The sequence below is a fragment of the Podarcis gaigeae genome (genome assembly GCF_964106915.1).
Source record: "Podarcis gaigeae genome assembly, chromosome: 5".
In the NCBI taxonomy this organism is placed as follows: domain Eukaryota; kingdom Metazoa; phylum Chordata; class Lepidosauria; order Squamata; family Lacertidae; genus Podarcis; species Podarcis gaigeae.
Window position 1 is genome coordinate 28,665,815 of NC_139681.1, and position 12,801 is coordinate 28,678,615.

Consider the following 12,801-nt stretch of genomic DNA (forward strand, 5'->3'; position numbering starts at 1 on the left):
ACCTATAAAAATTCTTTATGTGGCCCAGCTAAAGCACAGCATCCTGCCTTCAGCAGGGACCAGCCTGCATCTGAAAGCAGTGCTGAGAGCTCTCCCACCATTTTTGGTGGCAGAAGATTTTATTATTATTACATTTATCGACTGCCCTTTTCTCCAATGAGCTTAAGGTGGTGTACATGATTCTCCCCTCCCAATTTTAGCCTCACAACAACCCTGTGAGGTGGGTTAGGCCAGTGTTTCCCAACCTTGTGCCTCCAGATGTTTTTGGCCTACAACTCCCATCATCCCTGACCACTGGTCTTGCTAGCTAGGGATGATGGGAGTTGTAGGCCAAAAACATCTGGAGGCACAAGGTTGGGAAACACTGGGTTAGGCTATTTCAGCTAATGGTTGTTGTTAAATCTTACATTACTTTTCTGATGCAGTCATTTAAAATAGTAGTAACAAATGTCTCCTGTTAGCTATGCTCCTGAAGTGCAATAGTCAATTTCACTGGCTATCTCCAAGATGGGGGATTATGACGGGCTTTCTCGCCACACACTTGAGCATTTTTGATTGATACAGCTTCCTTTGATTACTACTTCCAGCTGAATCTAAACACTTTCCTTTGGGTCACAGTTCAAGAATGAGTCTTGCCTCTTTTCTGTGTCATTTTTAAAAACATATTTTAGCTCTGGTGGAATAACTGTTTATTCAAAAATGAGAGAAAGCCGCACATAAATTCTGGTCCCGCAATATTTTGTTACTTCCTAGTAGCTAGGAATAAGAATTTAGAAATTTTATACAAAGAGTGCCATCTGCTGGACAATGCTGTTTTCTTTACACAGTATTCCAGCGGTTCTGAACTTAAAATCACAAAGTTCAACATACTGCAGGCCCATAACATTACATCCTTTGGCTGTACATCAAAATGTTATGTCATATCACATAAAAATGGTTTACTATTATTTTGTAGGAATATTAGTATTCTATGGGCATTCAATCCCCAGTATGCAATGTTAAAATGTGCAAAATGTAAACCATATCCATGATGCTACAATCAATTCCATCACTGCCCTATGGATAATGAATAGCATGAGAGTTTAATCTCATGGTAGTGGGTTCAAGCCCCATTGGGCACAAGATTCCTGTATTTCAGGGGGTTGGACTCAGTGGCGTAGCGTGGGTTGTCAGCACCCGGGGCAAGGCAAGTAATTTGCACCCCCTAACCCGTGAGAGTGAATGAGCCAGGTAGGGGCAGAGAGCTGCGAGTGCACCCCCCCAGATGTTGCGCCCGGTGCGGCCGGCCCCCCCTGCACCCCCCACGCTACGCCACTGGTTGGACTAGATGACTCTCATTGTCCCTTCCACTAAAAAAGGCTAATGAAAAATAATATATTGGCTTTTATAGACAGGTTTTCCAAAGGTTGCAGAAGTCTGTGAACAAGCAGAAAACAAAAGCCAGGACTGACAGAATGTTGAGAGCATAAAGAAAATGATAAGAGTGGGGATGGGGATTCAGTGGCCCTCCAGATGATGTTGGAATACAACACCCATCATCCCTGGGTCTTGGCCTTCTTGGCTAGGACTGATAGAATCCTACAACACGGAGAGAGCCACAAGATCCCTATCCCTGTGCAAGAGTAACATCTCGAGAGGGAACTTCCATATTCCTGTTGAAGGGTGAAAACTGGAACACCCATCACTGCTGCTACATTTTTTTCTTAAGGGTGTGTGTGTGTGACAGTGAAGGACGCACCTGGTTACAACTATACAAAAATCAGGTTTTAGGGGGGCTGATGGGTGGTTCTCACTTCTACATATCAATAGCAACTTGGAATTAATGGACACACCTAGTTTGGTGCAAGATTGCATATGGTGAAAGGCGGTCTGCAACTTTAGTAATATTCAATTCAGTGAGTCCCCCCCCTTCTACCTTGGGGAACCCCTGCACATCTGCTAGGCCTGTTGCAAATTCAGGGTTACATAATAGGTCAAAGCTCAGTTCATAAAGCCAGATCTCTTGCCTCTCAGTATGAACTGAAAGTGCTTTCTAATACTACAGATGCACAGAATACTGAAAGTTTCATAAGTTTTTTTCATGGAAGTTCTGCTATCACTAATCTCTCAAACCTTTGGTAAGTACCACACTGACTCCTGTAACAATTTAAAAAAGTGCTGTAGTTTCTTTTTTAAAACAAAACATAAATCAAATACCGGTACATTATTTGCCCCAGCTCTTTCAACAAATTAAATACATACCAAACAAAACCTTCATTTAAACGTTAAGGGAAGTAGGAGTGATAGATGGCTACAGACATTATTTCAGTTGTTTCTCAAATATATTGTACATCAGTTTTAGTTTAAAAGTGCTAAGCACAAGAATAAAGGGGATGAAATGTGTATTCAATGTTACAGTCTATAGCAGACTGGACACAAATAGTCACAACAGCTGTTAATCTATAAACAACTACTATAGCCAAGTTCTAAAGAGGCAAAAACCCTCAGGAACAATATTATTTTTACCATTTTCCTAAAAATAAGAGAACTGGCTATGTGAAATGCATGGTCTCTGGGACCAGGGCTGGGAGTTGGTTCAAGGTTTTAGAAAATGATCAACCCTGTACATTCAGAGTTAGATCTTATTTAAGCAATTTTGCTGCTTCTGAGTTGCAGATCTAGATGGAAATCTTTTGATGGCAATCAGGACACTGCTGTGCTGGTCCCACTACAGTCTGAACCTGGAAGTTGTGTGTGATTTTTAAGATTTCTGCACCTATCAGATTTAAATGGGGGGACCAGACATTCATTTCTGCTCAGCCTGTTTGCTCACCACAGCAACCACTTGTCATAGCTGGACCACAGAAATGGTGTCTATGAGTATAGCAGACACATACTTTGCCAAAATATGAGTCATGCTATCCAAGCAAACAGAAAACAAAATTGGTGGCACCTGTACTTCATCACAAAATGAACTAATACATATTCCTGGGAAGAAATTTGGTGTTAAATTGTAACAACTGCAACAATCCATGTAATTTTAATATGTTACTTTTAGCAGATAAAAGGATTGGGAGAGACAGTTTAAAGCAGCTTTGCTTTAAAAAGTATGGGAGAAGAGTGCTGAAGGCGGAAGAGTTTACTAAGTTCATGTACCACCTATCTGCCGCTACACCTGTCTTATCCCAGCTGTAAAGAAAGGCACAGAACTGAACAGGCTGTACCTCTTATGCATTAAAATCACCAGGAGCAACTGTCATAGTGCACTCCTGTTCACTCCAGCATGAGCTGCATTTTTCAGGTGTATACAATTACCATCTGGTCTGAAGAACACAACACAATTTATGAAATGCAGGTGAGGGCCAAGAATTCATGGAATTCCTGTTTATAGATGGCCATCAGCATGTAGAGTTTAAGGACTTACTAATCTTTCTCATGTCTTCAGCTAGAAATCTATTAACACAACATTGGCAAACAGCCGCTAACTTACCTCTAGGAGAGAAGTTAACGAAGCATGCTAGAGCGCTAAGAAACACAAAGAGCAAAGACGATTTTGAAACAGTTTATTCAGTACACTGGAAAGGACAATGTTGTTTGTTCGGCACCAGCTACCCACAGCTAACTCTTACAACGGAGATTAGGAGACACTGAACTCCTTTAATCAATTCTAAACTCTTATACAAACCTGTTCAATATTTGACTGTATCGCTTATAGTGCACATGCATGGAAAGTTTCTTGGTGGGGTGCAGACCAAGAAGTGACTTCCTTTCAGGCATGAGCAGAACCTGGGCACTTTTAAATCAACAGCAGAGTGCCGTAGTGTGCTTGAAACAGTCTTTAAATTATCCGATACGCAGATTAACCAATACTTTATACCAGGCATGGGCTGACTTCAGGGTCATTGGATCTGCATTTGTTTTCTACTAGAAATAAAGGAAACCAACTGGAGCCTGGCATAAAATATGGCATGGGAGCTAAACCAGTTACATGAGAAGTGGAAATCTGTAGTTGAGTTACTACGGATCAGAGATTGTTGTAAAACTCGAGTTTAACCATTGATGCCTCGCTGGCTGGGGCTGTTGGGAGCTGGGAGTCTATCAGCTGGAGTGTCACAGGTCAGCTATCCCTGCTTTACATGGTAACAGTCCAACATCCTCTTTTAACTCTAGCTCTGCTGCTTCAATGATTCATAGTTAATAGTTCCAATTGCGAAGCCACCAGGCAGTTTCATACACCAATATTGGGCTCAGTTCAGAAACTCAAGAACTAGGTGGTGACAAGTCAAAATATGGTGGAGGGAAAACAGCACACATTATTCCACCATGTAGATTGGAATATGAAGGTCCAATTTGTGCAACCTCCTATTTTAAAGTAATAATAATAATAATAATAATAATAATAATAATAATAATAATAATAGTAGTAGTACCCCACCCATCTGACTGAGTTGCCCCAGTCACTCTGGGCATCTTCTAACACATATAAAAACATAATAAAACATTAAAAAGTTTCCCTATACAGTGCTGCCTTCAGATATCAAGCATATCAAGTGACTGCCTTGTAAACCTGCCAACTCCACCAGACCAAGATTGTTTCCACATGAATGAATGTCTGAACTGGGCCTTAGAATTCTAATTTTTTAAAGTCTGCAGCATGTTTATGCATTTGTGTGTTTTACCTTTGCTATTGCCTAGGTTGTAGCTGAAAACACATATGCAACAGACTAAACAGGAAATTTTTGATCATGTGGTTCCATCATGTAATATTTGCCATATTCTGTTTGCTTGTGGTCTCTCTTTCCTAGTTAAAATGTATTAGTTACTATGGAAACAATGCAGTTGTTACAGGGTGAGCATAATGATACATTTAATTATAAAATCATTTCATAAATAAAATGCATGAAATCAACACAGTAGGTCTACCTAAACGTATTAACCACAATTATCCAAACACTATACTCCAATGTATCCATTTGAAAACACTCTGAAGTGCATCTCCATACAAAGAGAATGTTTCATTTTCTGCATCTCAACAGGATTTCATTCTGTCTACTCCTTCCCCTAGCAAAGTGTGTTGACACACTGGGTTGTCCAAACAGCAGGCAGGAAGGAGTCCTGCCCCACCTCCAGGTCTCCCTCCCTACATTATTGAGAATTAACAAGCAAATATTCTAGGGCAGATGGCATCTGCTCATTAGACACAATAGGAAATCACACTAAATTCAAGCATGTTAGTCTTGTACCTCTTTTACATTCTAACTGAAGTGCCTAAAGAGGAGGATGTGGGATGCGGGTGGTGCTGTGGTCGAAACCACTGAGCTTGCCAATTGGAAGGTTGGTGGTTCGAATCCCCGCGACGGGTTGAGCTCCCGTTGTTCGGTCCCAGCTCCAGCCAACCTAGCAGTTCAAAAGCACACCAAAAAGTGCAAGTAGATGAATAGGTACCGTTCATGTGGGAAGGTAAATGGCGTTTCCATGTGCTGCTCTAGTTTCACCAGAAGTGCTTAGTCATGCTGGCCACATGACCCGGAGAAACTGTCTGCGGACAAATGTCGGCTCCCTCGACCAGTAAAGCGAGATGAGCGCTGCAACCCCAGAGTCGTTCGCAACTGGACTTAACTGTCAGGGGTCCTTTACCTTTAAAGAGGATGGGTTGTCCTCCACAGCCACTTGGTGGAGGTTCAACCACCCAAGACACATCTACATCTTATGTTTACTATCAAGGATCTCTCACATAAATTTCAGGATGTGTTCAATCTTCCATACATATCTAGAGATGGTAACCTTCTCTTCCTTCAAGGCCAGTTATGTCAAGGTAAGGTTTTGCTACCTGCAAAGGAATAGCAGATCCAACAAAAAGGCACAAGGGTTCTGATCAGCCACCTAGAGGGTATTTGCAGTCTCTCTCCAGTCTCCAGCCTTTCCCCCCATGAAAGCTCTATGGCTAGAGTGAAGATTCTTATTCCTTTGGCTATTGACTAAGAGGACCAACAACATGCTGTATGTACCACAATAATGTATAGTTAGCCCCTAACTGATGCAATTATCAGAGAAGCCTGAAACCTTGCCAAAACTTTGGCTAAACAATGTCACATCAAATTTACAGACGGAATTTAAAGTAGAACATTTTCAAGTGATTAGATAGTAAATTTTACTTCAGTTATGTTGTGTACCCATTTTGTTGGTAACTTAGAATAAGACTATCAACCTCTAAATACAGTCATTGGGATACTGTGCTTCAGAAGTACACAAAATATTGTAAAATATGCACTATACCACCAGTGCGGGGAAAGCATGTGAAGACTTCAACTCTTAAATTGTTATTTGTAAATGTGTACATAACTATCATTTCCTAGCACAAAAGTTTGTCAAGGAGTTTGTCATATTTTATGAGTCTGCCAAATGCAATCTTCCTGACTGATAATAAAAGTCCAGGTTTTTTAATATGGTAATTTGAACTGTAATTAACGACAATACATAACAAGGAAGGATTTAATTTTTTTTTATTCTTCATTAGATAAACTTTCTTTGGCTCAGCCAGTTGAACTGTGCTCTAGCACATGTGAGCAGTTTCATATGAAACCTGGAGAGGGCAGAAAGATCCACACTAATTAAACACACAACAATCTGTCATTTACAATAGTCAACATTACAGACATCTGCAACCACTGTGAATGAATGAATGACTCAGACATGTGCATTTTTAACAAATGTGCCACAAAACATGAAAAACACACACAATGAGACAACATTTGATAAAGTCCTTTTAATGGAAAATGTAAAACCCCTTTCAACTTTCAAAGTACAAAGCATGTTTAACACTTGCACTTTTAACAAATTAAAGCAAGCCAATGTTTTAAAAAAATACATCATTGAATGTATATATGTATATATTTACATAGCATATTAAGTTTAATATTTAGCTTTAAAAGTTCACATAAATTTTACCAAAATGAGACAATTTTTAAATAAATTACACCTTTTTGAAAATGTTTTAATTGTACTCTGAATAGCTTCAATAAAATACTGAAGTGTCTGTAATATCTATTTTATATACTTTATATTGTACAAAGTTTACAGTTATTTGGCAGTAATTTTCAGATCATGACATGACTGCTGTGCGGTTTCAGCAATATCCCAAATGCAGGCAATAGCTGGTGTTTGTGTCCTACTCTCACAGTAACTGTCTCAATGTAGTGAAAAATATCCAAGTTATTTTAACCAAACTGTACAAATCACATTTACATTTGATCAACAATAGAGCATAGAATTCTGTGTTTTCTTCCCAAAAAAATAAATACATCTTAAATCTTTGACATTTTGAAAATTTCATTTACAGTATAATACAGAGCAGCAGAGCACTGCTTAGGATTTCCAATTTCTTTTTTTAAAAAAAACCTCTCGTTTAAATCACAACAGCTGTGATGAGAAGCTAGTTTGTTGCAGCGTCAGTAGCAAGTAAAATACAACAAATATATTTTCTTGGCACTGATGGTTCGTGCAGCTTAGATTAGTGAGTAGATTTCTTTTATCATAAAGAAAAAAAAAGATAAAATACGTTCTTCTGACCCAAAAAGGACAGAGAGCGTGCACACTTAATTTTCCTCCATATCTTCTAGTTCATGTTCATGAATCTTCAAAGCTCTCACCATTTCCTTAACTGTATGATACAAAATATTTTTAATCTGTAAAAATAAATTTGAAGAGATTGGTGATTAGCAGGGTACCAGACAATGTAAAGGAAGGCATGAGAGAGGAAAACACTGAAAGGGAAAAAAGACTGCATCATTTTGGGAGGTTCTTTGTTTACAATCAAGTGGTTCAAAGATCAATAACACTTTTATAACTTGTATAAGGCCCTGAGCTAAGGTCTAAGCCTGTTCTTTTTAAGGAGAGAACACAATACTGGGTGGGGGCACAGAGCAAGTTCAGTATACCCCAATTGGTTGGCCTATTATATGGCACTTTCTACCTGGGGAAAACGGGAGAAGGAGCAGGGGTCGGCAAGGCTTACCTTGCCTGGGCTGGTTCACTGCCGCGGAGCCCCCTCCGTGGGCTAGATTGCGGGCGTGCTTTCTGGCGCCGCAAAAGCGAATCCCTGTGCTGTGCTGGTTTAGTGCAGGGTGCAGGGACTCGCTGAGCAGGGCGGCTCAGGGGCTGGTAAAACGACCCCTGGAGTAGAGTGAGCATATACCAGCCCAAGATGTGCACCTGTCATAACATTATATGGCCTTGTTGGAGCCCATAACCTTGTTCCTGTATAGGAATTATTCTGGATAATAATAATTTACACGCTGCCCATCTGATTGGGTTGTCCTAGCCACTTTGGGCTGCTTCCAACAAATCAAAACATTAAACACAGTAAAGCATCAAACATTTAAAAATTCCCTATACTGTTCTAAATGCAATGGATCTATTTAAATTGTATTTTAAAATACATCTATAGCATTTGACACATACATACACATCTGGGTCCTAATTCTACAGGGAAGGGGGAAATGGAGAGTCCATTTTTTTTCTTTACTTTGAACCTAATACATAGTTTCCCCCCTCTTATTAAAAAAGACTTATTTAATTGTTACAGCGGCCATAAGCAGAATTAGCCATGGTTTTCATTTTATGCATTTTTCAATTGTAAACTGCCCTGTGATCCTTGGACGAAGGGCGATATAGAAATTTAATAACTAATAACTAACTAACTAACTAACTAACTAACTAACATACATGGAAATGCTTAGAAAAGCCAATGTGAAACTATCACATATGAAAGTGATACTACTGTCTCATATTCAATGCACACATTCAAGGTTAACATGAGAGAGGACTGATGTTTCATCAGAAATGGAGTTATGACAAGTACTCATTTGTTACCTGCAGCTTATCATCATAATTGATTTCTTCCTTCGAGAGCCTCAATTCTTGTGTTAAGTGAAATGACTGTATAAGGTGCTCCGGAGACACAAAGTCTTCAGTTACTTGAATACAGCTATGAAAATTCTGTACCTGAGCAAGAAACAGAAACACAAAACAACAACATTCTGAATTGTTCTTGGGCAAACGAGAAAAAGTTTTTTTTTAAAGCCAGTGTGCATTGATCAGTTTTCCAAATCATCGAAAAACCCTATTATGCGTTCAAAAACCCGTAGAGTTGCATGCAAATTTTCCAGCTGATTAGATAGGAAAATTATGTGTGTGTGTAATTTTTATCAGCATGAGCATTGCATTCGCTGTAGGGTCAGCCCTCTGACCACCCCACGATTGCTCTCTCTCACATACACATGAGGAGGGGTGTGTGCGCACACATGCACGCACACACCCCTATTACCGCCTTCACACATCCTCTTGGGTTGCTCCACTCTTGGACACCAAATATTACAACAGCTTGTCTGAGGTATCTAGTGACTCTAGTAAGAATAAATTGATGTTTTTACCTGGTGAAGTGCTCCTGCTGGTAAAACAATGGCATCACCAAGGAACTGGATTAGAGTGCAGGTTTTTACTCCATATTCTTCAAAAAGTCTTTGACGGAGTTTTCTGTTTACATACCAACTCTGGTCACGTATCGGATCATGTTCTGGCAAAACATCTAAACCTTGTTCTTTTGCCATCTGTAATATGTTATAAGCAAAAGTGAATGCTGTGTGGTTTTAAGTAATATCTATGTTCACAAAATCCTTTCATTCTAACATCTTATTTCTAACATAAATACAGTTTCAGTTTCAGAACTCTCCTATGAAACTTTGAAAACCTCAGGGGAAAATGGGGGACAAACTGCTCCCTCCCCCATGTCTCGTACAGACTGCTTGGGCCGTATCTCAGAGATCTTATTTAAAATATTTATATCCTGACTTTTGGTCGAGGCTCCTACAACTGGCTCGTAATCTAAAATAACTTTACTTAAAGACATAAAAAAAATATGAAAAGGAAAAGTAAAAACCAAAAACCTCCAAAACAGAGCTAGAAAAATAACTGAATAAACCGCGTTCCATAGCTTTGCTGCTTCTTGGACAAAGAAGCTCTGTCTCAAGCGGTTCTCCACCAGATTACACCTGGTAGAGGAACTAGAACAAAGCTTCCAAGAAAAATCTTAAGGCAGCCTTTCCCAACATGGAGCTCTTCAGATATTTTGGATTCCAACTCCAACCATACCTTACATTAGTCATGCTGGCTTGGGTTGATGGGAGTTGTAGTCCAAAACATCGAGGGCACCAGGTTGGGGAGGCTGTCTTAAAGCAGAGAAACACAGATGCAACTGAAGGGAAGAAAACCATCTCAATGTCTGGATAGTCACTTCCTGCGAGTGAGCACACGTGTATCCAACACTCCCCACCCCAAAAATGAAGGATCCCATCAACAACTCAATGAGTACTGAGCATGCTCAGTGGGCAAGGAATTCTGGCTGACTGTTAGGGGAAAGGAAGGAAAACCTGGGGAAGGATGATGGAACAGAGTGGCTGGTACCCAGAAGACAAGCATTTGCCCATCACAAATCTTATACACAATATTACCAATATACATTCATTGTAAATCTAACCTTCTGTAGAAACTCCCTTATCTTGTCAGCATCCTTGCTGGCATAAATGTGCCACAAAGCACCAGGCAGTTCACTTGAATCCTTCAGTCTTTTTCTTAGAAGATCATCCAAATCTTCCTCTTCAAACTTCTTTAATACCACTGAGAATTCAGAAATGCAATTACTTTCCAGAGATGGAGAAATTCTTGCTTTAGATTCGACACTTTACCATAAATCTCTCCCTCCTTAACAAAAAGGGGCAGGGTGGAGCAAATCCACATTCACTGAGTAAAAATTATAATGGAACAAATCTAAAACAATAGGAATACCAGGGGAAAGCTTAGAAACACCTTTGCTACACAAAAGCTTTCTGTGTCTCCATGAAAAATACCAGAATCCAGTTTGGGGCAGTTCACTCTCCCCCAGTGCCACAGTTCAACCTATTTAGGAGGGTTCCCTAATCCTGAGGAGGGACTTTACGAGAGTCTTGGGAAGTGAAGTGAGAAGAGGGGGGAAGAAAGGTTTTTCTTTGCCAAACCCCTTCCATGAGCACTTCCTAGAATATAAGTCATTACATCCAATAATACTTTGCAAAATGGGGGGGGGGGGAGAATGTCCTTTAATCCGAATGAGCACCAAAGGATTGTTAAAGTATCAAGTGGATTGATTTAGGTTTCATTTACATGGTGTAGATCAGCTATTAAGCAAGTTGTGCCAACTCATATTTTTCTGTTTAATAAACATTGTATTATTTTTACTTTACCTGATTTTGAAGGAACGCCATTCCCTTTTGCTATGCCAACGCTGACAAGGATGTTCACCACGTCAGATACCTCAATATGAAGATTTGTAGTTCCTATATCATGATCTTTAGCAGCAGCTACACCTTTTTCAAACAGAATATATAGAATATGCTGAATGGCATTTTAAAATTATCATAGACTTGTAAAATGTTTTCCTGTGAAATTGTTTTCTTAAACAAATACTGCTTTTACAATGTATAAGATTATGAGTTAGCAGTCTGATATGAATAGCCATGAGGGTGTTATTCAACTAAGTTTTACTCAGATGAGACCCATTGAAATTAATGAACATGCCACCCAATTATTTCATCAGGAGCAGTAATGTGTTTTCTCTCATCTGAATGTACATTGAATATGTACATGTATACTCCCTTCTCATTCATGAGGGAATTCTGTTAAGTGGCCAAGTTAACTGACATTTGTAACTCCCTTTTATCAAACATCTTTATATTACCATGACCACATTATCACATGCTTTGACCCTCTCAATTTTATTGATTCTTCCGTTTCCTATAAACTTGCCTTTCTTAATCTTTCCACCTGTTGCTGCTTCTTTGAGATTTCCCCAACCTCTTTATCCCTTCTTCATGCTCATCACCACTTTTGTGTCTCTGGCTCTTCCAACCATTCAAAGGCGAGAATGTGTTTAATAATGAGGAGACACAATCCCCTGACCTGACACAAGCAGTATTGTAAGTTACTTACCATATGCACTGCATAATCTGGGCCCTAGATCTGGGCGCACAAAAAAACCTGGCAAGTATGAAGCTAAATTCAGTTTTCCTTCTGGGTTGCAATATTCAGGCAGTGGCAAACATTTTAATAAGTCTTCATATCTGACAAAATAAGAGTAAAATAAACAACATAAATAATTTTTCAGTAAACAAAAAGCCCAACCCATCAATTGATGAGCTAAATAATATTAAATACCTTGCAGGCATCATGGTCTTGAAATCGTCTCCTGAAGGAAAGTCTTTCAACTTAAGTATAACTGTTTCTCCATTTTTTATTTTTTGCCGTTCTGCAAACAGTGAAGAGATCAGTGAGTGTTCTACCAGATGTGGAAAAACAGGAATTCTTTATAATGGTTTTAACAATAACTTAGTAGATATCCCATCTTTTTGATCATGAAGTAACAGGGGTGATAAGGCATTTACCAACAGTGCGGGAGGAGAAATCCTGAAATTCCAATTTTTTGGCTCTGATATCTGTTATCAAAACTGCTCTACTAGTTAATACTACATTGCAATTCTGTTTAGCTGTATACTCACAAATTTTGAATGTATAACACACACACACACACACTCTAAACATTTAGGCATTTTAGAGATTGAAATACAGAATGGAAGATATTTGAATATACATACTATACTGTTAAATGTCAAAAATGGGTTTTCAAAAACAACATTAAAGTATCTTGTAGTAGAGCAAAATGCACACTGTTATATAGCAATACAGATATTTTCCAATTCATGCTCATGCCTGTCACTGGAAGTAGTTGGTGTC

The 12,801-nt window shown here is 39.2% G+C and overlaps 1 protein-coding gene across 7 annotated transcripts in view; it reads right to left on the reverse strand.

The window, feature by feature from the left end:
- Positions 1–6,730: 6,730 nt before the first annotated feature.
- JMJD1C (jumonji domain containing 1C) overlaps positions 6,731–12,801 on the reverse strand; it is a 118,984-nt gene continuing 112,913 nt past the window's right edge. For all 7 annotated transcript variants that reach the window (XM_083740255.1, XM_083740256.1, XM_083740253.1 and 4 more), the window contains 7 exons: positions 12,226–12,316; positions 12,001–12,131; positions 11,256–11,378; positions 10,514–10,653; positions 9,411–9,587; positions 8,851–8,982; positions 6,731–7,664 (listed from right to left, as the gene is read on the reverse strand). In XM_083740255.1, the coding sequence (XP_083596381.1) occupies positions 7,575–7,664; positions 8,851–8,982; positions 9,411–9,587; positions 10,514–10,653; positions 11,256–11,378; positions 12,001–12,131; positions 12,226–12,316 (884 nt within the window). In that variant the 3' untranslated portion in view covers positions 6,731–7,574. The remainder of the gene's footprint in view (positions 7,665–8,850; positions 8,983–9,410; positions 9,588–10,513; positions 10,654–11,255; positions 11,379–12,000; positions 12,132–12,225; positions 12,317–12,801) is intronic.